The sequence below is a fragment of the Rhincodon typus genome, chromosome 39, assembly GCF_021869965.1.
Source record: "Rhincodon typus isolate 14 chromosome 39, sRhiTyp1.1, whole genome shotgun sequence".
In the NCBI taxonomy this organism is placed as follows: domain Eukaryota; kingdom Metazoa; phylum Chordata; class Chondrichthyes; order Orectolobiformes; family Rhincodontidae; genus Rhincodon; species Rhincodon typus.
The window spans coordinates 4,348,508-4,361,515 of NC_063370.1; the positions used below are offsets into that span (position 1 = coordinate 4,348,508).

The 13,008-nt window shown below is 41.0% G+C and overlaps 2 protein-coding genes across 2 annotated transcripts in view; one reads left to right on the top strand and one right to left on the bottom strand.

The window, feature by feature from the left end:
- LOC109924783 (mitogen-activated protein kinase kinase kinase 10-like) overlaps positions 1 to 13,008 on the bottom strand; it is a 285,189-nt gene that overhangs the window by 241,377 nt on the left and 30,804 nt on the right. The window lies entirely within an intron of this gene.
- The window catches only part of LOC109935467 (signal-induced proliferation-associated 1 like 3), a 180,972-nt gene that overhangs the window by 141,683 nt on the left and 26,281 nt on the right, over positions 1 to 13,008 (top strand). The window contains exon 10 of the mRNA XM_048618382.1: positions 1,242 to 1,516. Coding sequence (XP_048474339.1) covers positions 1,242 to 1,516 — 275 coding nt within the window. The remainder of the gene's footprint in view (positions 1 to 1,241; positions 1,517 to 13,008) is intronic.

A 13,008-nucleotide genomic window follows, 5' to 3' on the forward strand; every position in this document is an offset into this window, starting at 1 on the left:
TCTTGGTATCAATATGACGAGCCTCACCTGAGGTTTGGCTAGTGGCTTGGGTCTTTGATCAAACTTGGAGATTTCCCAATCTCTCTAGCTCTACTATTTGGGCTTAAAGCTGTATTTGGTCCCTTGTTTGTTTTCATGTGTGCTTGGGCCATGAGGGAAAAGGAGTTCTGAATTTGTTTCCTTAAAGTGTAGTGAAGAATTTAATGGAAAAAAGTGCTTCTTTAGATAGGTTTGCAATACCCTGCCAGTGAAGAACGAACATCAATATGTTGCTCTTCAAAAATTGTTACCTGGTACAGGTTGGCAGGCTGTTTTGAGTCTCCTCATTCTAGAGTTTCTCTTGTATTGTATGACCTGGTTAACTTTACTGGAAAATCTCAATTTTAGCTGAGCTTTTGAAATGACCATGATTTGCATCTGATCTTGACGAATACGCATTAAGCTGAATGCAGAGTATATTTTTTCTGTGGAAGCCTTTCTTTGTCCTTCAAAGATTTGCTAATTGTCATCACACACGTTACCTTTTTAAAAGAAAAACTTTTGAAGTTTAAGAATAGACATCTTTTTACCTGCATTCAGTGAGAAGTAAGTAAAAGTGTGTACTCTCCCTCAAAGCCGGCAGACTCAGGACCAAGCCATTCAGATTTTAGATTTTGCCAGATTTCAGATCTGACCTTTTAACAGCATATGGTTCAGACAGTTTAGGTCAGGTGGGTTCAAGGATTGCTTGGAATGTGGTGATAGACCAGTATACACGCTGTAAAACCAGTAACCTGTCTGGCACTATGCAGCACATCGTTGAATTGTCCAGGTATATCTTAAAATAAAATGATGCACGGTATACTCTTAAAATGTCCAGTTTTTGCACCGTGCTGGTTTTAGCTGGCCGTTTTCATATATTTGTATTGCACAAATGGCAGTCGACCAAATGCTGTTGATATGTCTAGTTTTGCTGAAATACCATTAAATATGGTAATTGGACTTAACCGTAATTAAGTCAATCTTAACATTGCCAGAACATTGACATTTTCTGTAAAACCATGGATCTTGAATAGTGCCAAATGGTGGTGGCCTTTTGTGGCACCAGTTTTGTCTGGTTGCTGTTTCGTTTTGCTGGTCTTTGTTACTCCCGATGTTCTTGAAGGTATACCTGGCTCATCGCAACTTTTAATCAACCAAATTGCTTGATACTTTGGCTGAGATGTTAATTGTGTTCTGACTTATTTGCCTTTGATTCCCAGATTGTAACAGAAGGATGTGAAACCATTGACATGACTCTGCGGAGGAACGGGCTCGGGCAACTTGGGTTTCATGTCAAATATGATGGCACAGTGGCAGAAGTGGAAGAATATGGATTTGCTTGGCAAGCTGGACTGAGACAGGGAAGCCGACTGGTTGAAATTTGCAAAGTGGCTATAATAACGCTGACTCATGATCAGATGATTGATCTTTTGAAGACATCAGTGACTGTGAAGGTGGTCATTATCCTACCCCATGAAGATGGGAGCCCTCGCAGGTAGTACCAATATTAATTATCTGGAAATCTAGAATTTCTTACAAATTCCCATTAAAACGATGCCTTTGCTAGTTCATTTTGTAGGTGCTTTGGAATGGTTTTGTCTTAAGAATAAATAGATTTTTCTTAGTTCATGAGTCAAGATCACTAATATGTAAGCTAACAGATGCTGCAATTAACCCAAGATTTTGTAATGTGTTCATGTTATGGATATTAATTTGGCTTTCTGTCAGCTCTCTTCGTTCCGTAGCTTTCCCAATAAAGTGGTTTGCATTACTGTATTGAGACAACAAGGTGCAGAGCTGGATGAACACAGCAGGCTAAGCAGTATCATAGGAGCAGAAAGGCTGACGTTTCGGGCCTAGACCCTTCTTCAGAAACAAAAATTAAAAAAAATCCCTGTGGATTCTCAGCTCCATGCTATCTGCCATGTATCGGCAACTTCTCTCCCTGCATTGGGCCTTGCCCCAGCTCAGGGCCTTCCCCTACCAGACGCGCAGTGGACCTCTGCTGTCCTTTATTCTCAGAAGGATCCACATTCTCAACAAATGCTCTTTTTTCCACTCTATCACATATCAAAGACCATAAGTAGACCAAACTCTCTCATACTTATCTCCAGACATGGACCATTTCAACCATTCAGCATCTTGGCCTCGTCTCCGACCTTATCTGAGATCAGCCCAGGGCCATTGACCACACAGGTGCTCCAACCACTCCTATGGGTTTCATGACTGCCGTTTCCGCTGACATCGATGACCACATGACTGCCATTTCCACTGATGTAGAAGACCACGTGACTGACGACATCATTGATGACTGGGTTACTTCAGCTTCCGGCCACATGATTGGTCCAGCGCACATACCCACTCCTGATGAAGTCTTCATTCCCGCTCCTGGGTCCAGCTCTACACCCGGCTCCAGCTCTACACCCCAGCCCCAAGACCTGCTGAGTATTCACCATCCCCCCCCACCCCCAGACCCCCCCCTCACAGAGGCTGAACGGTCAGCCTTCAACAAAGGGCTCACATTCATTCCCCTGCACCTACACGCAAGCAAATTCTGCACGCATCATGATGTCGAGCTCTTTTTCCACCATCACCATCTCCAAGCCCTATTTCTTTGAACAGGAATCCAACGCACCCTCTAACAACCCCTTCGCCTGCCTCAAGCGAACTCCATCTTCCTGGACACCCCATCCCGGCTTCCCACCCTCCCTCGACTTCTTTATCTCAAACTGCCACAGCGACAAATCTCCACTGCATTGCTCTATTGTCTGTTTACTGTTGGGTCCTGTGTGAATTGTGGTCACTTGACCAAAGTAACAGCCACAGAATGACAGCCCTGTATAAGACAACAGATTCAGGAGAGGAATTGGAGATAAATTTCTAGGTGAAATATATAGACCAAAAATAATGGCATTGAAAAATTTCTTCCTAAATTTCACTTGGCTAATAATGCATATATGGTAACGATGATCTCTATTATTGTGAAAAGTTCTAGAGTTTTTGGGAACTAGACTGCTTTCCTATATAATCAAATCTTGATGAATAAACTGTTGTTACAAATTTATTAGCAGTCAGTTTGCTTGATGTTTTGTGATAGTCCATTACAAAACAAACATTTTCTAGAAATAACTGAAGTCCAGTTTGAGCCCATTCTCTTCCAACTCTCATTTTAAGACCCATCTGTAAGGTTTTCCAGTGCTGGGGTGTGTTTTAGTTAATGCCAAGCATTTTAGCAAAAGATTAAGTAAGGAACACTATGCACTTTTCCATAGCTTTAATGTAATCTCTGAAAATTGTTTAACGTGCCGAAACTACCTCTCTTTAACAGCTGGTGCAAAGCTTTTAATTTTTGTTTTACAAAGGTCTTAATATATGTCACTACCAGAATTACTACATCTTTAGCTTTTATCTGTGCTGCTTACCCAGCCTGTTGAATGGTGAGAATTTAAGTTCTGAATCCTGGCTGCTTACTGACACAATGCCAGGCTATTGCAGTGGATAGGCATTTCACTGACATCCTGTTTTTAAAATGGAAGGGCATTTAAAAGTGAGACGTGGGTTAGTTGTGAAATTTCCACAGGTAAAACTTGCAGTGGTAATCTGGCGCACCCAAGTTGAACAAGAATAGACTCTGGCCTTTGTTTTGACCACACTTCATTGTAAACTGCGATTTAGTCTGAATCTTTTCATCAGGAAATGGAAAAATGCTTCAACTTTTTAATTTAAAAGTACATGTGGAAAGTTATCAATTTTTTTTAACCAGTTAGGGGGAAAATGGCCTTTGAATATAACTCTGCACTATAGTGCAGGAACATTTTAGTTTATTTTTATATTTCAGCCCCCACCCCCAACAATGTCCCAGTGAACTGAGCCCAAGAATGCTGTTGTCTCCTGTACCTACTACATTATTTCCAGCTTGTGATCAGTTAATTTGGCACAGTTCAGGGTTTTAAAACCAGTGCTTTCTACTTTGGATTACTCAGTGCTGAAAAATGCAGACCTCTGCTGTTTGTTTACAACAGCAAGTGGTTCTTAATGAATGCTATCCTTTCTTCCTTTTGATGTGATGCAGACTTCTACTTTTCTCAGCTATTTCTCAGGTTTTTAAAAGACCCTTCTTTGCCTTATCAGCCTGATATTTATCCAATGGATTTCACCTTAGGCGGTACTTGACTCATCATTGTTGCTTATGCTTCTTCTCAGCTTGTGTCTGACCTCAGTGAACCTGTCTTACTGTTCTGTTTGTGGGTAGCATGTGGCCATTACATTATGTGACTCAGACTGCAATAATAATCCTGGAAGTGTGCTCACTCCTTGATTAACTCAACCCTGCATCTCTTGAAACCACATGGTTTCAAACAAATCTGTATTTTTCTTTCTCTCTTTCTGCAGAACTGGAGTCACAGCTACATAATTTTGACTTTCCTGTAAATTTTTGTGCACTCAAGCGGGCATCATCACCAATCATGACCACAATGAATGGACGTTAGAAAAGGAAGGATCAAATAAGTTAGGCCTTTACAGGAGTAACAGACACTTTCATCACTGTCAAAAGCAGAGTGTACTTTGTAATCTCTGTAAGCTCAAAAGTGAGTCAAGGATTGAATGTAATGATACAAGTAACCTGAGCTCACTGGCATTTTCACACTGGACTACGTGCTCGGTCTTGTATAAACTCGTACAGCTGGTGCATAGCCAAAGCTTCCAAAAGAAAACTAGGTTAGGAAATAATAATGACAGTTCCCAGAATGAGGTATTACATACTGCACAAGGCTCACTCAGCCACAGCTCCAGTCTTGTCTACAATTTATTTGATAGTGTGTGGCCAGTGTGGAAGATTTGGCATCCTCCTTAAACCATTTTTAAGTCCATCCCATGTGATCCTTGGGCTGCGTGCCTTCCTTCTGCCTTCAGAGACTAATCAAGTAAGTGAACTGAGTGATTCAAGTGATTATGAATGAAGGAAAGGAACAAGAATAGGTTATTGGCTGACGGGATGCATCCAAGGTGTAGCTAAATGTCCTTCAGCAAAGGAAGCAAAGTCTGATGTACATGTGAGAGAACTGAATGAGTGCATGAATTTTGATGAAGGGTGTGATGTTGCTTTAAACAGGATAATGCTGAAGTATATTTAACCAATTTTTAAGGTAATTGTAAAAGATTGCATTGTGACTATATCGAATGTACATTTGATTTAAACTTTATGGGTTATTGCTGCAGTTTCATTGAAGTACCACGTGCCTTGTCCTTGGGCTGACTGTTGAAAACAGAAATCGTAGACTAGTGTGTTTTCTTTAATTTCTTGTTAGTCAAATGTGTAACTGACAAAAGCTTGTTTAAAGGCCCAAGTTGTGGAGTATTCGCAGCTTAATTTAACTTGTATTCAGAAATGTCCATTTGAATCATGAATTTTTTTCCTTTTTCCCTTTTCCATTGTGACCAGTTCTTACTTTGGCCTTTTATTTAAACATGTAGCAGATAGCTTTTCAGGTTTTTACTGTATCCTGTAGTTAAGCTGGTTTTGTCTTGCCTGGACCATGCGGAAATCGAACACAACGTGGAATAAGTACAGTTCACTTTTTGATTGGAGATGTAACATGCATTGTAGATAGAGGGGAGCCTGTAGACCGTACAATGTTTGGATTCTAGAAAGCATTTCATAATGTGCCATGGGTGTTGTGTAAAATATAAGCTAATTGTATAAGAAATGACATATTAGCATGGATAGGAGATTGCCTGCCCAGCTGAAACTAGTATTCAAAAGTGAGTGATGGGATGAGTGCAGTCCTGTAAGGGTCTTTGCTGGGGGCCTCAACTTTGTGCAATTTACATTAATGCCTTAGATGAGGGCAGTGAAGACATTTGAACTAAATTTGCATATTAACACCAAGACTAGTTATTTCAGGCAATGAAGTCAAGGGTTATTGGGGTGTAGCTGGGGATGGTAGAATTCAAAACATATCAACCATGATTTTGCTGAACAGCAGAGCAGGCATGACGGACTGAGCGGTCTACTTTGGATCCTATTCGACCTGATGTCCTATTAGACATTAGCTCTCACTCTTCTAAACACCTATGGATACAGGCTCAGCAGGTCCAAACTTTCACAGATTATCTTCTGCAAACCCAAGTATTAGTCGAGCAAACCTTCTCAGAGCTACTAGCACATTTATGTCCTTTCTCAATGGACACCAGAACTATGCACGTTGTTGTTTGGCCTACAGCAGTACTCTAGTGAAACTCAACGTAAGCAGGAGATGTAGCACCTCATCTGCATTGGTACCTTGCAGCACCCAGGACTCAACAACATTTGAATTTGACAGCTTGAGTATGAAAATCTTCCCCCATATTCGTTAACCACTCCTCGACCCAGGGTTGCTTCCAGCACACACAGCCAGCTCCTTTTCCAATTGTTCACACTTCCGGCTCGCATACCTGTTCACCCAATCCCATTGTGAGTCTCACTTTTTTCTTCTCCTTGTCCACCTTTTGTTTTCTCCACAGATGCTACAAGCCCAGAGTTTCTCCAGCACTTCCTGTCTTTGTTACAGTTTTAGTTTCACTTATGATTCCTTGCTCTTAAATATGAGATGAGATTGTACACTGAGAATAGGAGTCCTGATTATTCAAAGTGGTTTAATTGAAATTGCTGCTTAGATCATATAATGCAAATGTCTGAATTATGAGCAGACTGCAGCCCAGGTCCCTGATTTCCAACACATTAATGCCTAATTCTTGTTTGGAGTAATAATGGCTTTGTCACATTGTTCAAAGGTTATTTTAGTGCCATTTGTTTTAGATACAATTGAACTTGTTTTTATTTCACTCGAATATTACAAGGAAATCTTTCCCTTCCTTAATTACAATAAACAGCACATGTATTTAGTATCTACCTGATAAATCTGTGATAAAGTCTTGCAATCTGTTCTGTACATTCTTCAAAGCCCTTGTTGAGCATTAAGTAACTTGTCTTCCATGTGACCTACGTTTTGTTTTTGTTTAAAATAAGTTAATGACTGAACTGATTGCATCATTTCTGCTGTTGAAGTTGACTATCCCACCCTAAGTGCAAAGGCTACTTTTTTCTTTTTGCGTACTGTTTTAATGAAGCTCATTCTAAGCGTAGAAAGCTTCTTCCAAATTGGAGCAACTTCAAACCAAAGTCTACAACACTCAGTGTCATTTAATGTAGCATTAATGTGCTCATCATTTTCAAGCCTGGGTAGCAGCCACAGGTAAACCAGAACGTCAGTCTGGTGAGATGGTGTGTGTCCTTCCAATGCTTGGGGCTCAGACACATCAGGGTAGAAATAGACTTTCAATCTATCTTGAACCCCTACTGCCACTGAATGTGTGAGATCCAAAGTGTACCATTTCATGAGCCATGACTACTTTTGTCCTGGTGTTTGAAAAAAGTAGCTTATACAAGTCTACCACTGGCTTAGGAAATTTTAAACAGATTTGATCTCTGAAAGTACTGCTAAATTGAAAACCCACCTCTTTTTGTCTGCACTCGTTTCACAACAGCAGATCAGTAATATGATTTGGTAGATAGAGACTGCTGTAATACAGGATATATTAGATGGAGAATACAGTTGTAAAGGAAATATAACAAAGAGTACTGTTCTGTTTAAAAATGTCAATCTTGCTGAACTGTCTGGGATCTGGCAGATATTTCTCCCCACTGGCTTTAATCAAGATTAAAATTTGGCCATGTAAAACTTGAGGTACAAGTAAATCCCCTGTATCCACATCACAAGTTGCGAATTCACGTATTCGCACCAGAAAGTAAGTATCAACAAAAATCAACATCTGTGGGCATAAATCCAACATCTCTGATTTTTCAATTATTTTTAAACGAGCTGTACACTCGCAAATTTCATCTATTGCAGAGATTCTCAGGAACGGAACATGTGGTTATCTGAATGGCTAGATTAGGCTGAATTTTTTCATTTTTCTTCGAAATGTTTTAACCTCATTCCAAAACAGACTAAGTTTCAGAGGAAACTTTTTTAGGCAAGTAACTGGGAGCTTGATGCCACTGCTGAACTTTTTCAATTCCGCCCCTTCCCCTCATAAAAGTTATGGCTCTGTTGCTAGACTACTGGTCAATTGCTATAAAGCAGAGGTTGATTTACATCCCCCCCGCCCCCCCCCCATAACTAAAACAGAAACACCCAGAGGGGCGTGCCTCGCCCTATTATCTGTTAAAAGAACCTTCAATCATCTGTTATAAAGGAACTGTTAAACTAAACCGCTAGACAATCACTTTATAATAGACAAATAACAATTTATTTATCTAACTCTAACAATGAACAAATTAATGAAACCATTAACAAACTGATTAAACCCCTTCTAACTATTAACTATTCCAGAATAAAACAAGATTCTAATGGTGTTCTGTTCCAATAAATTCAAGTCCCACTTATAAAATAAACTTTAAAAATTAGAATTTAGTCTCTCAAAATTACAGTCAGGTTACATCTTTCGGAATGATCTGTGCCTTCTCCGTCAAATTCTTCTGTCAAGAACATTAACTATTTGTGCCGTAGATTTAATTTAGATGGGGCTTACTCTAAGGCTTAGAACTCTGTGAGAGCCATTGATTCTTTTTAGAGCTGAGAGCAATTCTCTTGGTAGTTGGCAGTTTACAATTGGCCCTGCCCCCAATTTTCCAAATGCCCTCATCTTTTATACCCTTGATGACATACCAATTTCTTACAATTGGATTGGTCATAGGTTGTCAAAACCAACAGAATTAAATTTAATTGGTTTTTGGGATCTAAGGGCCTAGTTTAAATTAATTGGCTAAATTCAAAAACCTGTTGTCTTGGTAAAAATGCTGCTTTTCCTGCTAATAGTGCAGCCTTCTGATACAAATGTTTCAATTCAGGTGTTCTGTGTACCTGTGAACCCACAGACATCCTTTTTGAATCTCTAAGCATAGAAAAAGCATATCGTCTTTTCGAGGGACCACGCACAACTTTCCCCATAGCCTTTTACAAACGCCAGATTCTAACGCCCTGTCTTTCAATCCGTAAGTACTGCACCCAACTTCGCAACACAATGGATTGCCTCTTACATCTCAGTCTAGTGGCCATTATTCTCAACCTAGAGTATGAGCAAGAACTTGACCATGTTTGTTTAATGTCTTTCATAACCTCTGGCTGTAAAGTGTTTCGGGGCATCCAGTTTCACCTTTCAAAGTGTGGTCACTGTTGTAATGTAGAAATTGCAACAGCCAGTTATATGTAGCAAGATCCCGCAAACAGCAATTTGATGATCAGACAACCTGTTTAATGATATTTGAGGGGTAAATGCTGACTAGGACTCAGGAACAGGGGCAGCTCTCCTGATTTGTCTTGACGATTGTCATTGGGTCCTCCTTATCCACCCAAGCAGCCACAGAATAACTTTTCTTTCAAAAGGTGGTAATTCTGACAGTGCAACACTCCCTCCACTCCACATTGATGCCTATGCCTTGATTTTTGACTGAGTCCTTTTGAAGTGAGTCATGAACCCAAAATCCAGAAGTCTAATGGAATGTTGGCCTTTTTCAAGGAGTCGTGGAGCAGGGAAGCCCTTGCTGTGCAACTGTACAAGGGGCTGGTGAGCCCATAACTGGAGTACCACGAGCAGTTTTGGTATTAGGGGTAACACATTAGCATAGATGGAAGTTTGGCTGGCCATCTGAAAACTGTATTCAAACGTGTGCCTTTAGTCTGATGAGTGGAGTCCTGTAAGGGTCTGTGTCGGGGCCTCAACTTTTTACATTTACATTTAATGTTAATGCCTTAAATAGGGGTAGTCAAGGCATAGTAGGTAACTTTGCACATCAGCACCAAGTTAAGTCGAAAGGAAGGCATTTGGGTTATGGTCGTTAAATGTTTTTAAAGGCTGATTATTTTTAGGCAAGGATATCGGGGGTTTTTGGAAATGGATGGGGAATGTAGAATTCAAAACCGATAAACCATAACCATTATTTAAGGAAAGACATGATTTCATGAGAGGCAGTTCAGAGAACGTTCTCTAGGATGTTAGCTGTTATGCAGTGATTGACTTGTGTGCAAAGATTAAACTGAGTGGAGCTCTGCTTCTTTGAAATTCTGAAGAATGAGCGATGATCTTATTGAAACATATAGGATTCTTAAGGGGATTGACCAGGTAAATGCTGGGACAATGTTGCCCCTCATGGGAGAGTCTAGGGCCAGAGGGCACAGCCTCAATGGAGGAGTGCCAATTTAAGTCTTGAGATGAAGAGGAATTTCTTCTGAGGGTTGAGTCTCTTTGGCATTTCTTGCCACAGAGACCTGTGGCGACAGAGTTCTTCTGTATATTTAAGACTGAGAGAAATTCTTGATTTGTAGGGGAATTGAGGGCAGGAAGGGTGGATGCGAGGAATGTTCATAGAATCCCTACGGTGTGGAAACAGACCCTTCGGCCCAACAAGTCCACACCTACCGTCAGAGCATCCCACCCAGACGTATCCCTCTCTAACCCACCTAATCTACACAGCCCTGCACACTATGGGCAATTTAGCATGGACAATTCACCTAGCCTGTGCACCTTTGGACCGTGGGAGGAAACTGGCGCATCCGGAGGGAACCCACGCAGATGGTGGGGAACGTGCAAACTCCACGCAGACAGTCGCCCGAGGGTGGAGTTGAACCCGGGACCCTGGCGCTGAGAGACAGCAGTGCTAACCACTGAGCCACCGTGCCACCGTGATCCCATTGGACGGTGGAGTGGGCTCAAGGGCCGAATGGCCTACTCCTAATCCTATTTTCTGGTCTTAACCTTCTGACTAATTTCAAGGTTGGGGGTGGGGGATGGGGGAACCACAGCAGAGTCAGTGTCTCCTCCCAGAGTGAGCACCTTGGCTGTCGCTGAGTCAATGCTCCCTTAGATTAACTCCTTACAAACTCTTCTGAACTATATTCAGCAAGTAGCTGAGCCTTAAACTTACTGATAAAGCTCAAAGGTAAACTTTTCTTTAAAAATATTGTTTTTGCTTATTAAAAGGAGAACATTTTTGGCCAGTTTCCAGATTAAGTCATTATAACAAAATTGTGGGATGATCCAGCTTTAGTGTAGAGTTTTGGACATATCATCCTGACCACGCCTGTTTTGTGGTTTCAGGATGACGACTAAAAACATGCCCAGGCAGTTTGTTCCTTTTTATACATTTTGGTCAAAGTTGCAAGCTTGTGCAGAAGACAGCTAAGGCTGACTAACCAAAGTCGTCATTTCAGAAAATGTAACTCCTCAATAATGACTTTGTGTTGGATTGAGAATGTGCTGTAATTCCAGAAGCTACCCCCCTCCTGTACAGAGACACCTCGAGACTGTAAGCAGCTTGTGAAAGGGAGTTCCAGGTAACTTAATGCTGAGGAGTGTTGTGAAAGTTTGTATAGTGTTGTTGACATTTTGGCAACGCCTTATTTCAACCTATGGACAAGAACATAATCTGATGCTTGTGTGCGTTATGTAGTGAATCATTGTGCTGTTTTTAACAATTAGGGGTAGTTGCTGCTACTGCTTAATATGGGACTTTAATGTACGTGCTCAGAGGGAGGAAGAGTGTGGTGATGTATGTACCTTTTTTACACTGGCAATCTGCTGAGGATGTCTCAAACAAATCCTTGTTAGTCTATGTCCTGATATTGGTGTGGTGTTGCTTAGTGGGTACCAAGATAACTTGCGGAGGGAATGGAAAGTGGGGTAGTAGCAGTGGCGTGATTTAGTGTTGCGCCAGAGTTTGGAGACACGGAGAGATTTATTCTTCTCGGTCAGTGTGCTTAGCATGGGAGTGCTAGAAAATAATTTCCAGCCCCAGCACCAACATACTTTCGCCTCCAATTTTAGTTAATGATTTTCATAAAAATAAGTCATGTTACGAGCTCCAAAGGTGAACAATAATCTTAAAAATTAGACAAAAAGCAAACCCTGACCTCCAGCAAGATAACTGTCTGTACATCTTTGAGTGGGTGGCTGGAGAAAAGTGAAAAGGGGAAAAAAAACTCCAGTCAAAGCACATCCAAACCTTGCAACTTTTCAAGATGTACTTGTGCTAGAAATTTGAAATAAAAACAAAAATTTCAAGAAATCCGCAGCAAGTTGGGCCAACACTTGTGGAGGGAACAGTTGATATTTCAGTTGACATTTGGCGTTAGCTTTGTTTCTTCCCACACAGATGCTGCCTAACCTACTCAGTATCTTCTGTTTTTATTTAGTTTTAGTTCATGAAACTTTGACATAAACCCTGAAATTGCAATGCATGGTATTGCCTCAAATACTTGAGGGCCTTCAAGCACTCAACATGCAGATGACTTTCTACTCATGGAAACAAATCGGCATGTGTATTATGCAGACCTGATGACCGTTAGTTTATATTTTAATTTAATTGCATTTTAAGAGTTGGATCATTTTTAGTAAAAGCAAGTTAGTGTTTCCTTTTGGGATTATGACAAATGTTAGAGTCCTAGAGCGATACAGCATGGAAGCAGACCCTTGAGTCCAACTCGTCTGGGCCAACTAGAATCCCACTCTGACTTAGTCCCATTTCACAGCAATTGGCCCATATCCCTCTCAACCCTTCCCAATCATGTACCCATCCGGATCCTTTTAAATGTGGTAATTATACTAGCCGCCTCCACTTCTTCTGGTTCCATACATGCACCACCCTCTGCATGAAAAAGTTACCCCTTAGGTCCCTTTTTAAATCGCACGCTCTCTCGTGCGCCCTCCCTGGCAAACATACACACCTTAAACCTCTGCCCTCTAGTTCGGACTCCCCCACCCTAGGGGAAAAAGTCCTTGGCTATTTACCCCATCCATGCCCCTCAGGATTCCATATTTGTCTCAAAGATAAACATCTACAAGGAAGTAACGATGTTTAATTGACTATTTTTAGTTAACTTCCATCCTAAAGAGTTCAAAGACATACTTTTAAATCAGAGGGATGGTAGAATTTTTGTGCACTTTTTT